The 26,072-nt window shown below is 43.5% G+C and overlaps 1 protein-coding gene across 2 annotated transcripts in view; it reads left to right on the top strand.

The window, feature by feature from the left end:
* msrab (methionine sulfoxide reductase Ab) overlaps positions 1-25,614 on the top strand; it is a 45,398-nt gene extending 19,784 nt beyond the window's left edge. For both annotated transcript variants that reach the window (XM_033643175.2, XM_033643176.2), the window contains exons 5-6: positions 8,545-8,651; positions 23,954-25,614. In XM_033643175.2, coding sequence (XP_033499066.2) covers positions 8,545-8,651; positions 23,954-24,127 — 281 coding nt within the window. In that variant the 3' untranslated portion in view covers positions 24,128-25,614. The remainder of the gene's footprint in view (positions 1-8,544; positions 8,652-23,953) is intronic.
* The last annotated feature ends 458 nt before the right edge of the window (positions 25,615-26,072 follow it).

Genomic DNA, 26,072 nt, shown 5'->3' with positions numbered 1-26,072 from the left:
GTGTGTGCATGCTGTGGGGGTTGAGCTATATGTCTGCGTTTGATTACGTTTAAGTTATGTGCTGTATACCTAAAGAGCCTTTTTTTTTAATAGAAGTGTTTTGTGAGACATTTTCGTGCACTCGTTCACCTTGAATGGAAAGAAATAAATGTGATTCAAACAATGTAGAAGAAAAAAATGAAAAAAGCGAGGAGTGATAAGGAAGCGCGAGCAAAATACAAAGATGGTTTCAACTTAAAAAAAAAAAAAACCCACAAACCCAACCTGAGCTGTAATTGTTGATTAGAGGCAGAGACCTCAGCATCAGTGTTCTGCATAATAATGACTGACACCAAATCACACACATGCACACAGAGCCTAAATATTTGCAGCGTTAATTTCAGGCTGTCAAATTTGTCGCGTTGAGTGTTGGAAAATTGAGTCATGCAAAAATCATATGAAGTGTAATTAAAAGATTTTTTCCTCTGGAATAAGATGCATTTGGAAATAAAGTACTTTCTTGCAAATACATCGCCTGCAGGCAAGTGAACCCAACTTGTGGTGATATTATTAAATTTTGTGTGATAATCATTGGATGATATTCTGGTTAACTTCATTTTAAAATTGCCAAATGACAGAAAGAAATTGAACTCTGCCTCCACAGCTGATGGTTATGATGGAAATGTTCTACATGTATTAGCATCATTTGCTGAAACTGCTGACCTGAACATTATCCTTTTATTTTTTTCATGGCCCAACTTTAACATATGATATCACACATTTAAATACGGTGAATTTAACTTGTGCTCTCATCTGGACTGATTTGAGTACAGCAGCAGAACAAGCTCTACTTGTTAGATTTAGATGCAGCTAAAAATAAACAGCGTAAGGGCCAGAGTCACAGTGCTCTGACAACATGCCCAGAACCATGAAGTGATCATGTTAGAGAGCACCGCTCCAGCAGAGAAAATAATACGGAAGCTGAGGAGAGATGTAACAGATTTTTTAAAAGACATGATGACTAGTTACTGCAGTAAGCTACACGGTGTGCACCTTGGAGTCGTGTATACATACGCGCGCATGCACGGCACTAATGCCAAGACACGCGCGCAGTTCCGCTGCTGGTTTAAGGTTGCCTCCGTATGTGTGGTGTCACCATCTGACAGCCAGCAGCACGTTGCTTTCTGTTTTGCTCTGTATGTTTGCATATGTCACATATTCACTCCCCTTAGTGTATATATTCTGTTTGTGTATGTGTGTGTGTGTTTGCACGTGCAGGCGAGTGTATGTGTGTGTCCGCTGGGGATGCTCTCACCATCCCAACTCCGTACTCTGCCTCTGTCTCCAGCGCGTCAGGAGCGGCTTACATAAGAACAGGGCAAAAATAGCAGCTGAGAGGGGAGAGGAGGAGAGGGCTCTGCTGGCACGCACACAGTCGTAACGGGACCGTGGGGCATGGCACAACCCTGAGTACTATCACGCATACACACACATACACACAGGGAAGACTGCAGTTATCAGGCATTGTATTTCTTTTTATTTGCGGTGCACTTTTTTGACAGTATAGTAGAAATAACGATCGCTGGGCAGACTCCATCAGCGTGAAAAACGCCAAATAATCCTGGCTGATGTTCAGCTCGGGCGCAGGGGTTAGGGTGCTCTCGCTCTAGACCTGAAGTGGGTGAACAAGCATCGCATTGTGTGACAGTGTGCGAGAAACGCAGGTAGAGGAGTCGGAATAAAGAGGTAAAAGAAGAGGGGAAAAGCAACTATTTTGGATTGTTCATTAGTGCTCACTCTGCTGCAGTCTAATTGGTACGCACTGCCAAGTGCAATAATTTCGAATTCACTTCAAATGTTTTTCCTCCACGCTCAGAAGGATGCAAAAAGTCACCAATTACACAGAAACATTTCTTAATTGCGGACACTGACAATAGCTTGACTGCTGAAATGTTTATTCTTTCGTCTCCGTAATTAAATGGGCTTTTTTTTTTGCCTCATTTGCAGTCTTTTCTTGTTTTACATCTATCTGAGAGCTCCTTAAGTACTGAAGGAGTGAGGGAGCTGAAAGACACGGAGGGAAAGGAGGGGACGGTACGTAAAGAGGTGGAGAGGTGAGGCTAATCTCAGCTCTTACAGTTGTTAACGGATGAAGGATCGTCGTGTAAAAAAGACGCCAAGGGAGAATAAGCTGGGGTCAGGCCACCGGTTCTGTAGAGGGCCGTTACACGCAACGGTACAGCGCTCTCACTCTGTGCCGGCCTGTAATTTCTACCTCTGTCTCTTCATCTTCTCCTCCCTCCTCACCAGTTCCTCACCAGCATCCCTTTTAATCTGATTACCTTCTTACTGTTTCATCTCCTTTTTTTAGCCTGCAACTTAAAATCGTCTGGCAACGCTTTCTGCATACCCACCCCCCTTCCACCGCCCCTCGACACACGTATGCACACATAACCTATATTCACCCGTGGTTACAGAGAAAAAAGAACGGAAGGTGGAGGGAAATGAGTGAGTGGGGAATAAGGAACGAGCCAAAGACAGAAGGTGAATGAGCACGATTTGCAGATGGAAGGAGTGAAGGTGAAGTTGGAAGTGGGAGAAATAGCAGGCTTTTATCCTCAACAGCCAGCAGGGACAAGCTGAGCGCTGCCATTTTTTTAGCGTGCCAGGGTAAACACTGGAAGAGATTTTACAGACTTGCAAGAAATCTCAGCGGGTTTAAACACAACAAGCCCAAAAAAGTGTATACATGTACATTTGTGCGCGCAGGTTTGTGCACGAATGTCTGCTGGAGAGAGCAGCTACTCCCTCTGCGACTTGTGATACCCCCGCCACCCTCCCACTTTGTCTGATTTTGGCTTCCATTTGTGTCGAAGGGGCTACTTTTACATTTTCTTATTTAGAGGGGGAGCAATTAATTAATATTTTTGGCTTCCTGGGCATAGGTCAGTGACCCTGAGAGGCGGCGTGTGTATGTGTGTATGCACGTGTGTGACCCGTAGCCCCTCCTCTTCTGTCCACCCCCCATTACCCTCTGCTTTCAGAGGCAAGGCTCTCATGCATAATGCAGACAGAACAGGGAGGCTCTCATTAATAATTACTGCCGCCTTTGATGGATGGAGAAAATAACGAAGGGGGCTGTTGAAAATGGAGAGAGCAAGAGAGAGATGGCGGCGGCAGCGGGAGGGGGGAGTTTTTTTGGGTGGTATTTGTTGCTGTTGTAGTTCTTTGAGGACTGAAAGCTTGTGGGGATGGATTTGGACTTGGTATAGTCAAAACTGTGGCTGATGTTTTGGATGGCGTTAATATTTTGATTAGGGAGTAACTCCTCGTCTGATGGTGGAGGAATCTCTGAAGATGTGATGAATCTTAATTGTCTTTGTGTTGGAAGCAGCTCCTACCACTCAAGGGTGTTTGTCTCTTGACTTCTCTTTGATATCCTTATCATTAAGTTTGTCTTTGTGATGAAAAGCCTCCGTTGTCTTTAGTTTTTTTTAAGAGATATTAATCGTCTACCTTTCCTGCAGGGTAGAAAATGAATTCCTTGTTCTATGTAGAACAGCTTTAATCAAATTACAGCAGTCAAATAGTTTCATGATATTAAGTTTTCCCTGTGTGTATTATGTCCACACATGATCTTTCACACATGCACAAGCATAGCTGTGTGTGTGTGTGTGTGTGTGTGTGTGTGTGTGTGTGTTTGAGCTGGTCAGGACGTCGGGGTCAGCAGGGAAGGTCACAGGGAGCAGCAAAGCTACAAGACCCCTGCCAGCCGGCCAATCAGAGTAAAGGCTCTGGTGGACAGCCAATGGCAGAGTGGCTTGGTGGCCTTTGATGGAGGGGCCACCATTAGCCCCGTCACTGAACAACAGCGCTGGGGGCAAGATGGCCGACATCCAACACTGCAGAGATGGAGAGGAAGAGGGTGAGGGTAGACATGGAGGCAGAGACAGAGGGAGACAGTCGAGAGGGTAGGTTGGATTGTGGATGGTACTGTAAAGAACCATTTTCACATTCACACCTACGGACAATTTAGTTATCAATTAACCTGCATGTCTTTGGACTGTGGGAGGAAGCTGGAGTACCCGGATAAAACTCACACTGACACAGGGAGAACATGCAGACTCTGCACAGAAGGGCTTCCCCACCTTAAGGTTTAAACCTTCCACCCTGGGTTTGAACCAGGAACTCTCTTGTGAGGCGACAATGCTAACCACTGCACCAGGCCGTGATTTTGTTTTCCTAACTTGTAAATTGTTTGTTGTTAGGTCAAGGGAATTTTATTAAAGCTAAGCCTTCTGGCTGTACCGGCTACTAACAGGCCAGAACACACACTTAATGCCTGCAGCTTCCAACAATGAGGAAGAGTTGAACCCCAGGGAGCTCAACTCCTTCTCTGCAGCTCTGCTCATCTAATAGCTCATGCTCGTGTGTTGCTCGACCGGCCCACTCCAGGGGCCAGATGCATAAAACTCTGTGTAGATTCATGATTAAAGCTGTGTGCAAGCACAAAGGCAGAAATATACATAGATTCTTTTCATCAGATTTGTGAAGCTGTGCCTATGCCTGATTCTGTTTTAGAAATCTCAGATCATTGTGGTGCTGGGTGCATGTGCACAAGCCTCATTTCCACACCCACAAACTAGCTGAGACCCTGCTTCCTCACATGAGGACATCACATTTTGGGTTTACTTGACCTTTTACCTTATTTTGCTTAACTTAGACCTGTTGTCCTTGATTGTGGACACTTATTTGTGCCATCTAGCAGTAGTAAGAACACAATACACTAATCCATGTAAAAACAAGATGGCAGCCATCTCTGCCAAGTCAGTCTGCAGCCAATCCCGACACAGAAGTGGACAAGGTCCAAAACCTGATCACATTTTATGGATGAAACTTGTTTCTTGTGGATGCTTCAAATTAAAAAGAAACTTGGTATTCAGGGGTAGGATTTAAGTAAAAAAAGACCACTCCTTGGGGCAGGGGAGATGCGGTGAGCTCACTTGCAGGCATGCATCACAGACCCCTTCTACACTGCCTCTTCAAGGAGGAAATTTCACGCTGTTATGCTGCCTCGCCGTTCTGTATAAAAGGTACAATTGCGGAAGGCGGGGGGAGTTGCCTTTAAGCTGGCATCGGAAGTGGTAACAGCGCCAAAACGATGTCTGTATTAATTGGGCAGACAGCAGGATGGGATCATGGGCGGCACGGATGTGACGTTTTGACAATGTGTTATGTGTGTGACCCGCCACAAGAGATTTAAAAAGTAGCTTGTAGCAGTTAGCCGGTAATTCAAACAAGAACGGCAGCCAAAATGTCAACAAATTTGAAAAATAATGAGGTGAGCTAGCTCCTTAGGGTCTTAGCAGAGTATGAGATCAGCCACCGTATAATGGAGATGCTGGCATGCTATCTAAAGTCACGCACTGGAGCGGGATGATGATGCAGTTGTTTGGTTCTGTGTAAAAATGCAAAGGCGGCATAAAGAAGGGACTTCATAGCGGCCTTATAGCATGACCTCTGTATAAAAACGGCTACAAGCACACACTGGCGGGGGGGGGGGCAAAAGTTTGGCACTACATTTACAAGATTTGTTGATGGGACCACCGATGGAGATGGAATAGTTGTGTGAAACATCATTAATGGAGGGACAGACAGAAGACACAGACTATGTTGCAGTGAACTTGGCCACTTTGGCTCTAAACTACTTAAAATCTGTAAAGGTACAAATTCTCCATTGTTTTTCTCCCTAAGGCCGTTCACTTTAATGTGATAGAGATGTCCGTTAGTTTTACTCAGGGCTGCTGTGAAAGATTTTAAATGTAAAATGCATTGTGTTTTTGATAGAGAAGATATTAAAGGGAACAAGCTCTGCACTGAACAGAGGCTGATACACACACATTTTGTTCAACAGGGTTATCTCCACAACACACTGTTTTATCATATTTGAACAACTCAAGCATTTAATATTGTTGAGGAAATTTCCAGTGAAGCAAATTCTCTGAGGCATTCAGCGTGCGTCGGAGAGCGGGCGACGTCTGCTTGTCTGCTCTGATTTGAATGAAGACCAGATGAATACTTATAGCCATTATATCTGAACAGACTGTGTCACAGATAGATTGTGACACTCTATGATGTAAGGTAACGTTTAATCTAAAGAGAACAAGATATGCAGATCACTGTGTCAGGGAGATGCCAGCATCTTGTGGCTCCAGCCTGTCAGCACATTCAGTGGGAATCTGTTTGCTCCCGCAGTATAAATAGAAAACAACACAGAGAGATATTAACAGGTGTCACATACAGTACGTTGTCTGACAAAATGTTAAACACGTTAAAGCTCATATAGGCAACAGACCGTATCTCCTGAGGAGTTCCTATGGGGAAGAGCAGTATGTAAATGTGGCAAGGGACCACTGTGGCATTACAGTGGCCACATCTGATCATTTAATAATGTTATTTTGTTGTTTTCGTCATCTCAGGTTGTCATTGGAGCTTCTGATAGATAGGCTTAACATCTGTCTTTCTCCTATGGGAGCTCAATATGCATGTCATCACACGCACTGAACACTTTTACAGCAAATTACAATTTAGAAAGGCAATATTACTCTAATTTAAAGCACTAATCAACATTTTCAGATGATACTGTGTAGTATAAAAGGGGTTTTAGCCCACAGAGAATTATCACTTGACAGTTCCCCCTCATCACTATGAAGCATTTTAGCTTCTTTTAGCTCGTTGTTTTGGTTTTACAGCTTGCAACTTTAAAAATTTTTCTGCTCTATCCACTCTTTGCAACTTATTTCCAGTTGCAGCAGTCAGCTGAAACACTAAAAACTATATACTCCCTGCCTTGCAGCAAACAGCAGCAAAAGCTAGCAACTAGCTGGTGAGCATAGTTGAGCAATTAGCAGCTAACGAGCCAGATATTTCACTCAGGAGTCGGTGGAGACCAAAACAGAGCTAAAAGGGGAGTTAATGATGGAATTGTGTTGGATGGACTCAAGCACAACTCTAAATAGATGCTAATGTTAACCTTTATGTGGTGTGAAAATAGGCTACATTCACATCAGTGCCTTTTCGTTTTAGAATGCACAACTTCTGGTATACTGACGTGACGTGATAGCTTCCACATTGATCCAGTGTTTTCAATGACACAGACACTCATGTCCGCTTCCTGATTGGGTCAGGAACTGGACGTGTCAAGCCAAAACATTTTAGCCAGGTCTACATTCCTTTTTTGATTTCATCCATCTTGTATGGGTAACGTTACTCCTTGCCCATTGCCACGGCTTCCTCCAGTGATGGGTAATACTCCTGGAACTGTTCTAATATGTCGCTGTATTTGCTTTGCAGCATCTCCCAATCTATGTTTTCTACTACCTCTACGGTTGTATACTCATGTTTCACTGTAACAATTCCATCTCATCAACAGTTGAAGCAAAGAAGTCTCTGGTCTTACTTTTAGCCATCGCTGTTCTTCCTCTGTTGCATGTTCGAAAACTAGGCAAGCACATGCCCAGTGTACGTGAATTGTCATGTGATATGCATTTTCAGGCCTGTTTGCATGGATGGAGGTTATTTCTGAAATGGTGCTGAAATGCGTAAAGTGTACGGCGATTGTTTTCATTTTAAAACACTGTCGGGCGTAACCTTGGTAGCCAAAATAACTAAGTAATAGTGCTTCAAGGAAATTCATTGGAAAACCAGAAAAAATGTACATGACAATAAGATATGAATACTTCCCCATGGCAAAGATATTGCCTTCAAAAAGGTTCAGAATACCCTGACAAAAGAAGAATCAGCTCCTCCACTGATGTAGCATTTGATGTGTACCACTGATCTGAGCAATCTCTAAACAATGGTCAAAGTTTGACCAACTTAAGTGACAAGAAAGAACAGGACTCTGATGTCCCAATGAACTAAGCCAGTGTCGCTGCCTGCAGGCTGAAAAGCAAAGCTGTTTAAGCCTTAAAGAAGAACACACACACAGTATACTACTCACCCCGGCCCATACACAGAAGGCCAAAGATTGAGAAAGACAAGGATTTAGAAGGATAGATAAAGAAAAGAATGATGCTCTCCAGTAAAGAGAGGAAACAAAGGCTGAGTGGTAGAGAGGGTATGAGATAAAGACAAACAGAAGCCCGTCATGGAGTGGTCCATGGGTGCCAGAGCCGCTCAGGATTGTAGCCTTTGAAAGGCATAGAAGTGATGGCAGCTGTTTGGCCTCCTAATCAAGGTACACTAGGCTTGGGCCTCTTCCAAACACTCTGATGTAAAGCTGATGAAAATTTTGACAGTGCCACATAGATGACAAAGACGAGGAAAATACACCCACCTACACGAGCCCATACACCTACACACCGCAGGCCTCCCTAATGAAAGCCCAAATCTGCTGTGATCTTTGAATTCATTTGGCTTTATGAATTCAAGATGCAGGATGATGACATAATTGTGAAAACCTTTTACATGCAAATGACATTGTGTCTGTGGCGATTGTGGTACTTATGCTTATTTATGGGGTGTCTTGTTTTTCCCTTTGTGTGTGTGTGTGTGTTTACACAGGTATGAAGCAGCACAATGACCATGGTACTCAGTATCGTTCGGCCATTTACACATCCAACCCCACTCAACAGGAGCTTGCATTGAAGAGCAAAGTGGCCTTCCAGCAGGTATAATACCCCCACATACATCAGAAGGTTTCATTATGACACTTACTCAAGCATGGTGTTGCATATAAGCGAACCATGTGTGAAGTAAGGTAGAACATCTGTCGGAAAAGTGTGAATAATGGTTAACATTTTTTGCGATTTGCTGTTCAATGTTGAGGCGTAACATGAGATGCTTTGCCAGAACTTCACACACATTAGTCCTTGTTGTGCAGTAACTTTCAAATAGTAGATGTTTGTGTTTTGTATTATGTCTGTAACAAAATGAAAAAGAGCAAAACAGTTTTTCATCATTTCAAATAAGTATTTTGGCGGTTAGCAGGCCTAAGCTGGAGTTTGGGGTTGTCCCAGTTATTTGAATAAGAATTAAAAGCCAGTCTCTGGAGTGGTGACCTCTTAAGAGTTTGATGCTGTTTAGCCAAGCAAAGCCACCTCTGTTGACTTGATCCCCATCTACATCCAATCGAGGACATCCTTTTTCCTCGAACTGAAAGAGAAGAAGAGGGTCGATAGGTCATCAAAACTCATTTCTAAAGCTCGTTCATTCAATGGCACACGCGTCCTTCTTTTGTTCATCCTTCCATCTGTCCGTGCATCCGTCCGTCTATCCGTTGATCCCTGCATCACTTCGGTTTGTTTGTCTCTCTAAATGGTATTCATGGACAAGCTGGCAGGGGGCAGAGGGGAGCGAATTATGATCGTCATGGTAACTCAGAGGTCCCGGGGTCAGCAGTCACGGGCCAGGGGACCGTTCATGTTGCCGTGGCGACAACCTCCCAACCTTGGCCTTGGGCTGGGGTCAGAGGTGAAAGAGGAGTGGCAGCTGAGACCTGGAAGGTAGTGAATCGGAAAGGGGGGAGGGAAAGCAGAGAAGAAAAGGAGGGAGGCAATCAGATCAGAGGGCCATGACTGACTGAATGACAGGCTATCAACTGACGGTGACCTCCCACACAGATGCACCCACCCACACACACCCACACACACACACACACACACACACACACACACAATAATTGGAAGTGTAGGGCCAAGATACGTCAATCACAGATACAATACATTTTAAGTCATAAAGTTCATTCTTGACCTTGGAAAGAGCGGCTGATAGAATAATCTCACAGAAAGTCCATTTTGTAGCTGTTCTGGAGCTTTCAGTCATATTGCATGGTCTTCATCAGCAGGAAGGCATTTACCACATTTCCACTGAATTATAGTTGTTCAGATTTCCATTTTTTTCTGAGCACTGTTAAAACTTATCATTGGTTTTGTCTTGAAAGTTGAGTTTTTAAAGTTCTTTATTGACCATGGAAACAGCAGTTGATAAACTAATCTCACCTCTTATTAGGTGTTATTTAATACTGTCTTAGTAACGTGCCAATTTCAGTAAATTCCGTGAAAGAAATGGAAATTTGGACATCTACAATTCTGTAACAACTAAGCAAACTCCATCTGCTGATGAAGATTGTGTGACTAAAAGCTCCAGAGCAGCAACTAAATGGACTTTGAGGTGAGAGTGTTTTGTCAAACAGTGAAGAAAAAGGTATACTGTGCTGGTTTAAAAAACAAATGTGAAGATTCATACATTCATCTCATGCGTACTCATATGTTGGGCACATTTGTGTCATGCACACAAGCATGTGCCAAACCCTCATGGGTTTACAAGACATTACAGTATTGTTGCAGTGATCAATCTGAAGTACATGTTATTCTCCTGCTCACTACCCAAACAAAATACTTGACCTTGTATCCCAGGCCTGCCAAACAAAGTCTGCCAAAAAAGGGTCCTCTAACCAAAAGACATCAACATAAATGGAGGTAATTTTACTTAAAAGTATGTCCCTTATGTCTTCGTATAAAGGACAGTAAAACAAAGAATGAACCTCATTCTCAATTTCACCTGTTACACAACAAAGTCTGTCGTCCTCTGGAGTGGCATTAAACCTACCAGCCTCTCACGCTAATGGTAATGTTCCTGAGCTAGAAGTGTGTGGCGGTGCAGAGACTCTGCCCTCGATCTGTGTTTTCTTAGTTTCTTCTTAGGGGTTCTCTACAATGATGTTGTAGGGAATACAGTAGCATGCAGGTGAGGTCAGAAAAAGCTAGCAACCAGGTTTAGCGGCATGCATCCAAGAGAGAGCTATGAAAATTTTAAATCTGGGGTTGGCTTTCACTTGCACTCGTGGTATTGTTTACATATAACTACCAGTTCCTGTTGTATAAATAGTAGTGAATCTTTAAAAATATTTTTGGCAAAATAAAGTTCACAATGCAGTGCACAAATACACTCACTGGCCACTTTATTAGGCACACATGTTCAACTGCTTTGTTAACGCAAATGGCAAATGGACCTGCACTTGTATAGCACCTTTCTAGTCATTTGACCACTCAAAACGCTTTTTACACTATGGGTCACATTCACACACATGTTCGTACACTAGTGGCCGAGGCTACCATACAAGGTGTCACCTGCTACTCAGTTTTTCAACACACTTACACACCGATGGAACAGCCATTGGGAGTATTTCGGGATTCAAGGATACTTCGATATGCAGACTGGGGGAGCTGGGGATTGGACTGCTGATCTTCTGAGTAGAGGACAACCCGCTCTACCTCTGAGGTGCAGCTAATAGCTAATGGGCCAATCACGTGGCAGCAACTCAATGCATTTAGGGCTTGTAGACATGGTCAAGACGACCTGCTGAAGTTCAAACTGAGCAGCAGAATGGAGAATAAAGGTGATTTAAGTGACTTTGAACGTGGCTGGTCTAAGTATTTCAGAAACTGCTTATCTACTGGGATTTTCACGCACAACCATCTCTAGTGTTTACAGAGGAGGGCCCGAGGAGAATGGCCAGACTGGTTCAAGATGATAGAAAGGCAACAGTGACTCAAATAACCACTCGTTACAACCAAGGTCTGCAGAAGACCATCTCTGAACCAACAACACGTCCAACCTTGAAGCAGATGGGCTACAGCAGCAGAAGACCACACCAGGTGCCACTCCTGTCAGCTAACAACAGGAAACTGAGGCTACAGTTCACACAGGCTCAGCAAAACTGGACAATAGAAGGTTGGAAAAACGTTGCCTGGTCTGATGAGTCTCGATTTCTGCTGCCACATTCAGATGGTAGGGTCAGAATTTGGTGTAAACAACATGAAAGCATGGATCCATCCTGCCTTGTATCTACGGCTCAGGCTGGTGGTGGTGGTGTAATGGTGTGGGGGAGATTTTCTTGGCACACTTTGGGCCCCTTAGTACCAACTGAGCATGGTTTAAACACCACAGCCTACCTGAGTATTGTTGCTGACCATGTCCATCCCTTTATGACCACAGTGTACCCATCTTCTGATGGCTACTTCCAGCAGGATAACGCACCATGTCACAAAGCTCAAATCATCTCACACTGGTTTCTTGAACATGACAATGAGTTCACTGTACTCCAATGGCCTCCACAGTCACCAGATCTAAATTCAATAGAGCACCTTTGGGATGTGGTGGAACGGGAAATTCACATCATGGATGTGCAGCTGACAAATCTGCAGCAACTATGTGATGCTGTCATGTCAGTATGGACAAAAATCTCTGAGGAATGTTTCCAGCACCTTGTTGAATCTATGTCATGAAGAATTAAGGCAGTTCTGAAGGCAAAAGGGGTCCAACCTGGTACTAGCAAGGTGTACCTAATAAAGTGGCCTGTGAGTGTGTAAGCAAAAACAACAAATAAAGTCCACTTTTTTAGTGCAAGTGAAATTCCAACTGATGACATTTTTTTATTTAGTAATGTTTTCTGAAAATAACAATATACCTCATGTCTAGCTGAGACATGCAATGACTGCGTTATAAGCCTGTGAGTAACAGTGTGAAAACCAAGCAGAAACGGCCAATGGTTCAGTGGGTTCATGTTACGGCACAAAAAAGGTCGTTATATCAAACATTTTCATCTTGTCACCTCCGTGCCAGAGAGAGGCTGAGAGCCTCAACCCAGTTTACAGCCGACACTCAAAAAAACACACCCATTTACAAACATCCTGAGGAGAAACAGCACTCAGACTCTTCCCTCCTTCTCCCCTTCTCTCTCCCCACCGACGCTGCTGACACCACCGATCTGTCAACCACTTCAGTGGCACCCCAGTTTCATCTGAGGGCCACTGGGACACATATCTTCTCAAAGTAGCTGACACGCTCTGAACCAAAATGGCAGCTTCCTGCCCTGAAATGGTTGCCTTGCTGCATTGATGCTGAGTCTCAAGAACGCCCTGGCTTGAAAATGGCATCTCTACAGAGGAAGGGCTTGTTGTGTGTGTCCGTCTGTGCGCGTGAGGTTGTGTGTGTGTGTATGCGTGTGTGTGTGTTTTATCCTAAAAGGCCAACGTTCTCTTATCGGGAGAAGTGAGTGCATGTTCGGTAGAGTGACAAGAGCGAGTGGGTGGAGGCGATCCAAGACGATCGGAGATAAGACAGGCATCACAAAATCCAGATTCCACCCCACTGCCAGCCCGTGACTCACACACACACACTCACATGTACGTACAGACACACACAGAGACATACATTTGGCACATACACGCACAGCCCAATGAATAATTAACCCATACGAAGAGTCTCTTCTGCAGGGCTTTCAGTTTCTTAACTTCAGCATTGGGGGGGGGGGGCGAGGGGGGGTGAGGGAGAGTGAGGCAGAAAAGCTTGTTTAAGCGCGAGAGCAGAGAGGGGGAGGAGAGGGAGGGGGAAGGGAGAGGGGAGAGGAGAAGGGGGTTCTCTATAATGAAATTTGAAATTTGCAGAACATCAAAGGCTTCTGTAGCCAAGCCGCTGTGGCAGCAGAGCAGAGAGGAGGAGTGCATCTCTTTCTCTCCCTCTGTCTCCCCTGTCTCTCTCCCTCTCTTTCCCCTTCTCTTTTTCTCTCTATCCCTCCTTCTCTGCTAAAATGTGTCTCCCCAGAGCTGGGGGGGGGGGGGGGGGGGTGAGCGAAGGGTGAGAGTGAAAGGATGGGAAGAGTTGATTAGGAGGAGAGTGCGGGGCAGTGGTGGTGGTGGGGGTGGGTTCGAAATGGGTTAGGGTTTGGAGAGAAAAATGCAAGAACGGGGGTTCTATATATATATATATATCTGTGCGTGTGTGTGTATGTGTGTGTGTGTGTGTGTGTGTGTGTGTGAGAGAGAGTGTGTATGCATGTATGAACAATAGGTTTTATCAAGCCAGCCTGAATATTGTGTGTGAGCGCGCACATGCATGTGCGTAGGGCCTTGGAGGGGTGAGTGTGCCCTCTGATAAGGCATCCTAACTTAATGAGCTTGAAAGAGGGAAGCAAAGGAGGGGTGCACAGGGGTTCGGATGATGGCTGGAAAAAAAAAAAAGAGGGGATCGTTCGGGGCTAGGAGTCTCGGGGAGAAGCCCGGGGGTTGCTAAAACGGGGCACAGCATCAGCAGGTTTCGTAATCAGGCTTCAAGTCACACAAGCCTCACGTCTCTCATTTTGGAAAGTCTTCAAAAGTCAGATTTACCCTTCCAGCTATTCCCCAGCTCCCGCATTTTATAGTCTGCCTGCGCGTTACATGAAAATCTTTTTGCTGAAGTGATCGATGGCAACGAGACGTCTTTCGTACGTAACCACAAGGCAGTATTGGCTAAGATTTAACCGTTAATAAAAAATTGTAAGAGGTGTATTTTTCACAATAACTTTTGTTTTTTAATCGCCAGAAGGTAAGTGTCCATCCCTCGGTGAGGTATTGATGTTGAGATATTGAGTACAGTGAAGCTGAAATGTTAAAAGGGCGATCGCTTTTCACGAGAACGCAGGGATGAGCCTCTGCGTTTTTTTCGGTCTTCAGATGTTGAGCTACTTGTTGTCTGCCCTGGAAAAAACAACAACAACAACAACAAAAAGAAAAACAACGTAGGAGCGTGCACCGCCTCGCTCCGAGACTGAAGTGTGTGCATCCTCTCTCCCTCTCAAAATGTAGGAGTGTTGGCTTCCTCGCTCACAAAATGTAGGAGCGCTCGCTGAAGATTAGAGCCCAGCTAAAATGGATGCCTGACCCGCGCTGAGGAAGAGAAAGAGATGAACAGAGCAGGGCAGGAGGGGGTGGGGGGGGGGGGGGGGGGTTGAAACTCTTCATCCTCTGTGCATAGACAAACGCACAGAGGGAATGCACATCTTTTTGCTCACACACACGCAGTGATGAATGTTTTACATATATGGCATTTTTCAGAACCTCACAGAGGCATATTATGCCACTCTTTCACTGTCTTTTCTCTCTTTCAGACTATTTTTTTTTCACCACCTCACTACAGTCTGTTTTCATTCTGTCAGCCTCTGGATAATCTCCCATGCTCTCCTCTCTCCTCTACCTCCCTCCATCTCTCCCCTGCGTGTCTCTGCACCATCCCCGTGTCTCTTTCTCTCCCCGTCTGTCTTCCTCCTCCGTCCTCTCTCCATCACTCCCGCTCCATCTCTCTCTCTCTCTCCCCGAGGTCATCGGGGGCAAGCGTGGTGCCGCGGACTAGTCGATAAGTATCATGTCAGCCTCCTTCATGTGTTTTCAGGCAGAGCCACGGTCTATCTGTTATCAGCATTGTACCGTGGAGCAAGCTTTGCTTTCGGCGGTACTCAAAGTGTATTTACATTTTGAAGATGTTGAAGGGCTTTTTGTGCTCCAGCGTTCAGGTGTGCAGCTGCGGTTGAACGTTACACTGCTTTTAGGTCTGTGCAAAGGAGACGGAGAGTTTGCAGTAACGTGCAAACCATCTGTTGTCTTTAGACTCTAAAAATCAAGTAACATGTAGGTAAAGTGCTTTATTTAAGTACAACTTTAGGTCCTTGTATTTCTACTTCATACTCCACTAAAGTCCGTGGGAGTCTTTTATTTTGTGACATTTTTTGGCAGCTATAGTAACGAGTTAAAATCAATATTTTACATACAGAACATGCGATCAGCTTATAAAATAATATTCAATAAAGTAGGTTAAATTTTGCTTCATCTAGACCAGCTAACATTGAATGCTGCTTACACAATAATGCCCAGTAATTCAGTAACATCCACCGTCACTGGATTGCCTGATGAGAACTTTTGTACTTCCTTGCAAGTAATTGCAAGTGTTGAAGGGCTTTTTGTGCTCCAGCGTTCAGGTGTGCAGCTGTGGTTGAATGTTACACTGCTTTTAGGTCTGTGCAAATGAGATTGAGGGTTTTTAGTAATGTGTAAACCATCTGTTGTCTTTAGACTCTAGAAAATAAGTATTATTAAGGTAATAAGCTCTTTATTTAAGTACAAATTTAGGTACTTGTTCTGAAGTATTTCTGTTTTATTTGTACTTTATACTCGTACTCCACTAAATTCACAGGGAATTTTTTTGTTTATGCCATTTTTTGGCAGCTATCGTGATTAGTTAAAGGTCAATATTTTGCAAATAGAACATGTGATCAGCTTATAGAATAATATGCAATAAAGTATTTGAAACTTGCCTCATCTAGACCAGCTAAAACGTTAACTTACACAGTAATGCATCAACAGTAATGCCCAACAATTCAGTAACATAACACCTACACAGCCGTCACTCGATTGCCTGATGAGTACTTTTGTACTTCTAAAATTATGATTGTAGAGCTAAGTAATTGTAATGCAGTGTTTTTTTTAAACAAGTGTGTTTATTGGCTTTTTAATATACTACAAATTTTACATCAAAAACAAGTAAGGTACGAAATAGAACATTCACAGTAAGGCATCTTTTTAGCAACAACTGCTACGACGGGGCAACACAGTAAGTACTTTCCCTAAACCTATACAAATATTGAGAGACGTAAAGAAAGAAAGAGGAACAAAAAAAAAAACAAGTAGACTTTTGTAGCCTTCTCTCTCTCTAGAAATGTCTTAAAACGTCCCCGTATCTTATCAAAAATAGAGTATTTACCCTTAATTGTAAAGGTAAGCCAGGCTTGTAAACTTGGTCTCATAGTGGATTTCCAGAATCTGGCTCATAGTTTTCTTATCTGCCTTGCATAGTTTACAATTTAAGGGAAAAATTCCAAGCATACACAGTTTGGGGCGTTCGGACAACTTAACACCTATGACGTGAAAAGATTTCCAAAACCTCAATCCAGAATTTGGGCAGTCCCATAGGCAATGAAATTCCACATTACTTTATTCCGCATTAATACATATTGCAGGGGTATTGGGATTGAATTTATTAAACATGGTTGGAGCTACATATATTCTCATTATCTACCTATATCGGCGCAATTTAAAATGGGTGTTTATGTTCCTTAACCAAGATAACGTTCTTTAAGTCCTCACACCATGCAGGTCTTTTCATTTCTGAGGAGCTCTTGGAGTCGTCCATGATTGTTTAATGCAGTGTTTTACTTTGAGGCTTTACAATTTAGCTCGCACTGAAACATCTCAACACTCCTTCCACCACTGCTATATTATTAAATTTACATTGTAGACCTTGTAAAACACGCTTTGGCACTACTGCACTTAATTAGGGTAATGCCAATAAAGCAGATTTTAATATGCAATCAAGACTGAGATGAGGACACCCAAAGAAAATTAACAAGGCGACACAGGAGAGGAGCTATGGTAAAAAGGCGGTAACGACACACTGGTAACAGGAGTGGACTAAGGGATGATTACATAAATCACCGAATTGAGGTCATATCCCTCTTCAAATGTCTTCACCATGAGTCATCGGGTGTCACAAACTCTATGTCAATGCGCGTCTCTTCCCCACCACTCTGCAGCCGTAGGCCTTCCGAGGGAAAAAACAGAGAGAGACAAGACAGTGGGGTAGGACGAGAGGAGAGAGTACATTTTTTCCCTTTCCTCCTCCTCCTCCTCCTCTGGCTCCTCCACCTCCACCCTCTCTCTCAGGGTGTCACGTCCTATTTGTGTCCCAAGGCCGTCTCTCTGGCGATGGTGATGGCGAAAGGGGGCTCTCTCGCTTGGCTGGAGAGCAGGGAGGACTTGGTAGCACGAAGCGGTGGTCTGTGCTCACATGGGAGAGAGATAGAGAGAGTGAGAGTCGGGAAGGAGGAGAGGGAGAGAGATGCACCCGTTCAGCCATGCCTTTGACAGGGGAGTCTTTCCGACAGGCGTGAAGAAAGGAAGGGCTGACTGGGCTGAGTGAGCTCAGCCCCGCACACACACACAAACATGTTTTTGTCACTTAGGAAGACATTGCATTGACTTGCATTCATTCCTTGGCGAATTTAACCATAAGCAGGGGTACATACCGAATCCCAGCCTCAACAAAGGTTCACATTGCGGGGACCCACATTGTGTTGTCGAATGGAACGCACATCCCCATAGTGTGGCTGTGTGATGTGATTTGTGTCCCCATGGTTATATAAATACACACTAACACCCTGATCTATACCTAACGTGTCCTGCAATCATGACCCTCTGTACCAGTCCTCACACACACACACAAACACACACATATACACAAAGTCATACACAGGCACAGATGAACACATTGCTCTCCCTCCACCCTTTAAACTCCACCAGTATCAAAATGCACAACTTGAGGACCTCTCGTTTGCTCTTCCTCTCTAGAAATTTCCCTCCTCCATCTTTGGCGTTTTTACACGCTACATCCTTCCCTCCATTCCTCCGCTGCTGCTGCAGTGAGAGAGAGAGCGAGAGCGAAGCCACATAAGGTTATACACAGTGGCGTGACGCCATGCATTCTGATTTATAGATCTAAAATGGCCGCCGTGTTGTGACTGCTGTAGAGGGCTGGATGGAGAGTGAGGGAGTTGCGCGGGGGTGTCAGGGTGGGGGTGTACGTTTGCTCGGAATAGCAGACCTTTTCTTGGACACTGTGTTCTCCTCTTGCCCTGGAGGGGTTTGCTACTACAGTGGTTTGGTGATGATGAGTGATTAATTAGGCCATGATGTACAAAGCTTCCACGCTTGTGTCGGCTGCTTCACTACAATGCTGTTGGATATAGGCAGGGAGATAGGGGGGGAAAAAAAAGGTTCTCCTGTGTCAGACTGCACACGGTGTGCATTTGAAAGGTAAATATGTCGGTGCTTGTGGGCTGGTGTTCTGGCTGTAGTTTGGTTTGTGGATGTTGGGTCCTTCCTGCAGGGAGATTAGAGCCCTCACATTGTAGCGGCAGCCACTGAGGACTTAGAGGTCAGCCGCTGCCTCAGCCTCTCTGTGGGGCGCAGAGCTTTGATTTACTGACTCCACTGCATCACCTCCAGCGCACACACACACACACACACACACAGATACACACACACGTACACACACAGCTGGTACCACACTGCCTCCATGTGGAGAAGATGATAAACTACCCCGCTGCCCTTCACTGACATTATTCCCTCTTATTATAAATTAGTGGTGATACTTTTTTATATACATCTTCCTCTTACATGCTTAATCCCAGATGACTTAAAAGTAACCTTCTCTGTCCACAATAAAAAATTCCATTTGGTTGTTTAGCTCAGTAACAGCATCATCAAAAGATATGCAGTTACACACGTAGCATATACGGCTCAGTTTGGTTTTAATTCAGGTGCTAGAAACGGCAACTCTGTCATTTATAAACTGGCAAATATAAGTACAAAAAAACTTAAGCAAATCAAACATAAATTAATTTGCATACAATTTAGGTTTTGGATTATTCAGTGAATTCAGTTATCAACCAAAAATGCCAAAATTTCTTTGGTTCCAGCTTGTGACAGGCATTTCTCACTATTTTGTGACATTTATAGACAAACTGAATCAACTCCAATCCATCAAAATTATAGGTAGATTTATAGATAATGAAAACGTTCGTTGATCAACAGCTGAGATTTCAAGAGTGGGAAGGTTCACAATTAACAGTCACATGTAGGGGACAAATTAAAGTAAATAATCTGAATGAATAAATAAAGAAACATAACAATTTTAGATGCCTCTGCACAGGTCACAAGAGGCCACTAAATGGTTTTATGAATATGAAAATGGAGTGAATAATATACTAATGTCTTTTGCATTCAGCTGAGATGAGGTTTGTGTTGATCCAGTCCCTTAAGGCTTTCACCTGTCGCCTTTTTTGCAGCCAAAAATTTGCACCTGAACACACCTTGAGGACTACAGCCAACTACAGTAGTCTACAGTAGTCTGTATTTCTGATTCAAAAAGGAACATCCGAAGACTGACAGAACGGATTCAAGACACTAGTTAGCAGTTAGCATATAAACAACACAACTCGGTGTTGAAAGAATAAAGAGTATTTACCATGTGCTAGCAATCAATAGCACTAACAGTTACAATCTGCTTGAGAAAACATAATCTTACCTCACTTCCATTTCTCCTCATGCACTGAGCTGAACTGCCAGTCAGAGTGACTTCATTTACCGAGGGGCTCTGCTATCTACGACGCCGATTGAACATGCTGAATCGCCTTTAAAAAAAGCAGATAATGGCTGACTATTGACAACAGTGTGGGACACACCGCAAGAACTGCGGCCGGAATCGACAAGCTTTACTATCAGAAGAGCCATTTTTAACCAAAAATGATAATAATAAAAAAAGATCGTCTGAGCCACAAAACATATTTGAACCTTATAATTAAGGTAACAGCCTATGAAGTCTAAATTAGCCAATCATTAATATGTTTTACTATGTGGTGGCTACTCTGCAGTGGGCTATTTATAAGTATTAGGAACTTTAACTTTGCAGAGTTGGCAGTGAAAGCAAATGAAGTTGTCCACACACTATTACATTTTCTCTTCCCCTTTCAAGACTTTTTTTTATTTATTTAACCTTTATTTCCCCAGGAAGTCCCCCTGAGATTGAAAATCTCTTTTACGATAGAGACCTGGCCAAGGGAGCAGCCAATCAAAACACATTCAAAATGCAACAAATACAACATATAATACAAAAATCCACAATAAAATAACAACTATTCAAACACAGTGGCCTCTCAAGAAAAACAAGCACATGTCTCTGTCACCACGTTCTTTATCATGCCCTTAAATTCATCGATGGATATAAGTGTTTCTAGTTTTAGATCTTTTTGCAGATTGTTCCATGTCCAAGGTGCAGAGTAGGAGAATGCAGTTTTCCCCCAGATCTGTTAAAACTAAGGGTACATTTAAAAGCAACCACTTGGAGGAGTGTAGCTGGTAACTACCAGAGCTGAGACATCGAAGGGAGCACAGGCAGGCTGGAAGTTTGCCCTATATTGCTTTTTAGAGAAAAATATACCAGTGCTGTTGTCTGCGAATGGTCAGTGATGTTCAATTTGGAATCATAGCTAGCCTAGCTAGATTTAAGACTAGCCACTTCTGTTAAGGTTTGGCTAGGAAGAAAAGGCGTCAGGCTGTAGACGTTTGAAGCACATGAAATATTTAATTATTTAAATTTGGTGCATACTGTAAGTGCAGAATTTGTTTGGGCTAAAACAATGATAAATGAACATGTTAAAAAAAAATTGCCAGTAGTTTTTTTCCATACAATTTTTTGTCAAAGCCACAGGGAGACGCAGGAGAGGGGCTAAAGAGCTGCATGTGGCTCCAGAGCGAAGGTTGCCTACCCCTGACCTAGGGCATCAGATGCTCATCATCAGCAGTGACCGACAGCCAGCCTTTGGCTTGGTGTGACAGGGCCCCTTACAAAGACATTTGTTAATTTGTTCTCCAGTGTTGACATGTTATCATATTAGCAAACAGCTAACCCAGCAGACACAGAACATTTTGACTAATAAGGAGTCATGTGTCTATCCAACTGGTGCATATAAGGCCAATATTGACACTACTTTTACTGTATATCTGTTTAGGTTTCAACTCCTGTGGGTAAGATCTGACTTTTTTGTAGCTAAATGTTCCACTGTGTTCACCAGCTTTGTCGGTGTGCCATCTGGTGCTGGGCAGGTAGCATACAGTGGGTTTATCAGAGCTTTTCCACTGAAAATGGCTGCACGCTGCTGCTGGAAACAAGGTTAATGAGAGCAGAGAGAGTGAACCAAAGCAGTGACACTGTGGTCCATAAAACCAAAACAACGAGCCAAAGGATTGTAAAGTTGGGTAATTATTTCTGTGGGTTAATCACTATGGGCAACATCTTCTACATTATACACAATTTAAGCCATTGAATATATAAAAATATTGATTAATGCAGCTTTAAAATGGCAGTTTTTTTAGTGTTTTTCATTAAATTTCAGCAAGAATATGACCGTTGTGAACAAGAAGAGCATGGCAGTTCAGCAATGCAAATGTGGATGATGCTGCAACGTGACATTTTGGTGCTTTTTTCCTGCCTTGAAAACTTACAATCCTTCCTAACCTCTATGAATTCAAGTGGAGTTTTATCACCTTAAGAAGAATGAAGTCTCCCTTCCTTAAATTCCCCAACAGTATCCATGACAATATCATGCAGAAACGAGACGTATGCAGAAGCTAATAGGAACACGTTGAGCCAGATTTGGATACATTCAGCTTCTGTTTCATGGTGCTTGCTGAGCCCTGCCAATTGACGCCCCCATAAAGCAAAGCTCCTCGGTGCTGCACACAGTTCTGAGGTGTAGCGCGCTACATGCAAGCTACTTGTTGCCCACAGACACTCCCAGCGCACCTCGAACTTGTTGTTTTGTCAGCTCTCAGGAGCACTGATCTAGAGAGGACCGAGTGCTTGTATTATTAGATAGAGAAAACCACTCAGCTCAGCAGGTATTTGATATATCTGTCAGAGGTGTTTAGTGTGTGTGTGTGTGTGCATGTGTGTCTGTGTGAACAACTGTGCTTTTTTTTATTTTGGAGTGTGTTTGAAGCCTTTTCTCAAGGTGTTTAGAAAAGTGTAAGTATGAAAGTGTCTTAAGGAGTTCTCAAAGAGAGCGGATACTCTTTGATGCTTTGTCCCACAGAGAGAGCCACAGAGGCAAGCTGCACTACTGAAAGAAAAGAGATGTTCCTTTCTTCTGTCACTCAATCACCCTGCTTTCTAGCTGAGGAGCAAAAACCCTTTACTGTATTAGCGAGAGGTATTGAAAGTTCACATCCAATACACCACAGAATAAAACAACCATTTAAAGAGGTGTGTTCATTTTGAGGAAGTTAGAGGAAACCGAGAAAGTGGTGCCGAATGTATGTCACGACTGAGGCGATGGAAACGGGCTACAGAGCATGAACACATGAAGATGCGGCACGCTAGGAGTGTTTTCCTCACAGATAGGGCTGTTTAATGTGATCTCTGCTGTTTGTCAAGGAATGGAGTAGTTCTAGATCTCCAAATTTGAGTGAACACCTCATAAACCTGACCTCATAATCAAAGTCATCTCACTGTGTATGACATGCATAGAAAATACTTTTACACATGATTGTCCACGAGTGAGGGTAGAATGGAGCGTGAGATGGATCGGCGGTTTGGTGCGGCTTCTACAGTGATGCAGGCGCCAGTCTGTCATGGTGAAGAAGGCGAAGCTTTCGATTTACTGGTCCATCTACGTCCTAGCCCTCACCTATGGTCATGAGCTCTGCGTAGTGACTGAAAGAATGAGATCGGGGATACAAGCAGCCGAAATGAGTTTCCTCCGTGGGGTGGCTGGGCTCAGCTTTTGAGATAGGGTGAGGAGCTCGGACATCCGGAGGGAGCTCAAAGTAGAGCTGCTGCTCCTTCACGTCAAAAGGGGTCAGTTCAGGTGGTTCTGGCATCTGATCAGGATGTCTCCTGGGTGCCTCCTGCTGGTAGGAGGTCCAAGGACAGACCCAGAACACACTGGAGGGATTACATATCTCATCTGGCCTGGGAATGCCTCGGGGTCCTCCAGGAGGAGGTGGAAAGTGTTGCCGGGGAGAGGGACGTCTGGGGTGCCTTGCTTGGCTCAGCCTGCTGCCCCCACAACCCGCCCCTTGAGAAGTGTGTGAAAATGAATGAATGTCCATAGTTTATTTGTGATCAATTGCAAATTAATAGCATATTTTTAATCTGTTCTAAATGTACCTGAAAGGGATACTTTTCAAGTTTTTAATATGCTTATCAACATGGGAGTGGACAAATGTAGCGTCCAACTACACTTGTAAAGGTTGACTAAACATTCCCCATTTTGTAAACAGCTTGATGCACTCCGGCGGTAACTCATCAGTAAATGCAAATAACTTTGGTCTTGCCGAAAGAATCATGTGGCAGGGCTTTGAAGCGGAACTTTCTTTATCTATCTCTGCTCACAGAGGGTTTGTTTCTGCTCACCATCTATAGTGTCTCAGCAGTTTCCTGATTTCCCAAACAAATGGGCCGAGGGTTAGAATTATACGCATTAACTTTGAAAGCCCTAGCAGTAACATTTGTGGGTTATGTTTGTGTTTTGTCTCTATAGGAGCTGGATAAAAAAGGCCTTGGTAGCATCACCACAGAGATCATGCAGGACCAGACCTTTTACTACGCTGAGGACTATCACCAGCAGTACCTGAAGAAGGTACCCAACGGCTACTGTGGCCTCAAAGGCACCGGAGTGTCTTGCCCCATCGGAGCCGGGAAGGAAGAACTGTGAGGGATGTGTGGTGAGAAAGAAACAGATGAGAATTCTTTAAGGCTTATATGTTGTTTTTAATCATAATCATAATCATTTTTAAAAGTATTTGATGCACTTGCTAAAAAGATTCACTTCCATTGTGTGATTTAGTATAATATAAAAACTTATAAAGACATAATAAACACATAAAGAGAACTTGACTAGATACACAGCTTAAAACAAGGACATACATAGACATTTGACATATATAGAGAAAAGTATTTATATTTTCATAGATCAACCACAGCAAAACCACTGACAGGTGACATGAATAACATTGATCATCTCGTTACAATGCACTGTTCTGCTGGGAAGCCTTGGGTTTTGGCATTCATGTGGATGCCACTTGACACGAACCACCTTCCCAAACACTGGTGCAGACCAAGTACACCTCGTCATGGCAACAGCACTCCCCGATAGCTTTGAACCCAATACCACAAAAAACTGCTCAGGAATGGCCGAACGAACGTGACAAAGAGCTCAAGGTGTCAACCTAGCCTTGAAATTCCCTAGACCCCAATCTGGTTGAGTATCCGTGGGACGGTATCCCAGAGGTCAGAGCCAAGTCCAATCCACAGGTAGACGTCTCACCTGTCGAAGCATAGGAACAGGACCTCTGGGGCTATCCTGTGGTGTCTGGCAGCAGGGCATTGGTGGCAAATCCTTTGAGTCCTGTGGGTTGTGAATTAGGGTACTGGCATGCCCCACGAATGCTTGAATAGCTTAGGATCTGGGGAATCTAGAGGCCAGGTCAATTCCTTGAGCTCTTTGTCTCATTCCCTGGGCCGGTGCTGTTGCCATGAGGGGCTGGACTTGGTCTACATTGGTGTCTGGGTGTGTGGTGCATATAAAACTATGAAATTTGTAAAAACTAAGACAATCGTCTCTTAGATAGTTTTCTGTACAACACCTGTGAGACACAAAGACAATTCAAAGTGCTTTACATTAGACATAAAATGTATTTGAACAGTATATAAAAGACAATCAGAAGCTAAATGAAAAGAGCAGTAATCTTGAAGATGCAGTGTAGCTGTAGTAGTAGTAGTAGTCTGATGGACTGCAGTAACAAGCTTTCTCCACAGAGTGGCAATGTTTCTCAAAGAACATAGTGGAGAAGTAAATGCATCCCATTTAATGTGACAGATTGGAGCTAAGACACCATGTGAAAAGTTTGTATTCCATTGTTAGTTGATTTTCTTTCACCGTATAACCAGAACACTGTGATAGAGCTCACACTTGACTGTCAGAGTAACAATACTTAAGATGTATTAAATGCTTAAATGCAGATTTTAATATGCTGAGTAGCTTAGTCAAACAAACACACTAATGCCTGCTTGAATTTAATGCAATCGTATCATTTTTAATTTACTCTGAATAACTGATGTGAATGATTTACCTTCAATCAGAATACTGCCTTTTATTTTCTTCATGTATCCCTCTGAAAATAATAAAACATACCTCATCCAGTCTTTTGTTTTTGTGCCGTGCATGTGCTTGTGCGTGTCAGTGTGCTCATGCATGCCCACGCAGCTATATATATTTTAAAGATAAGCCACCGTTTAGATTATTTGTCCCACTTTCTGCCCCGTTTGAGAAGGGACCCTACCAGCGAGGGACACATGGGTATGACTCAGTGTGACACACAAATACACATTCAGAGACCACTCATTCTGGAACGCAGAATGACACATTGAGGCACTCATGTATGCAATATGATACACACTTTGCTTACCCATAATTATGTCTAAAAGTCCTATTGTGTGTTATATCATTACTGTACGTATCAGAGGGAGCTGAGAAGTTACTTAATCGTGTGCTGTGTTTTTATTTTATTTTATTATTAAACACCTAAAAGTCTATTTTAAAACTGAAAATCACACTCATTGTTGCTCTCCAAAATACAGAGATGATATCTAGAAAAAGC

The sequence above is a fragment of the Epinephelus lanceolatus genome, chromosome 15, assembly GCF_041903045.1.
Source record: "Epinephelus lanceolatus isolate andai-2023 chromosome 15, ASM4190304v1, whole genome shotgun sequence".
In the NCBI taxonomy this organism is placed as follows: Eukaryota; Metazoa; Chordata; class Actinopteri; order Perciformes; family Serranidae; genus Epinephelus; species Epinephelus lanceolatus.
The sequence above is the reverse complement of the archived record's forward strand: the minus strand, read 5'-3'. Positions and strand labels throughout refer to the sequence as shown.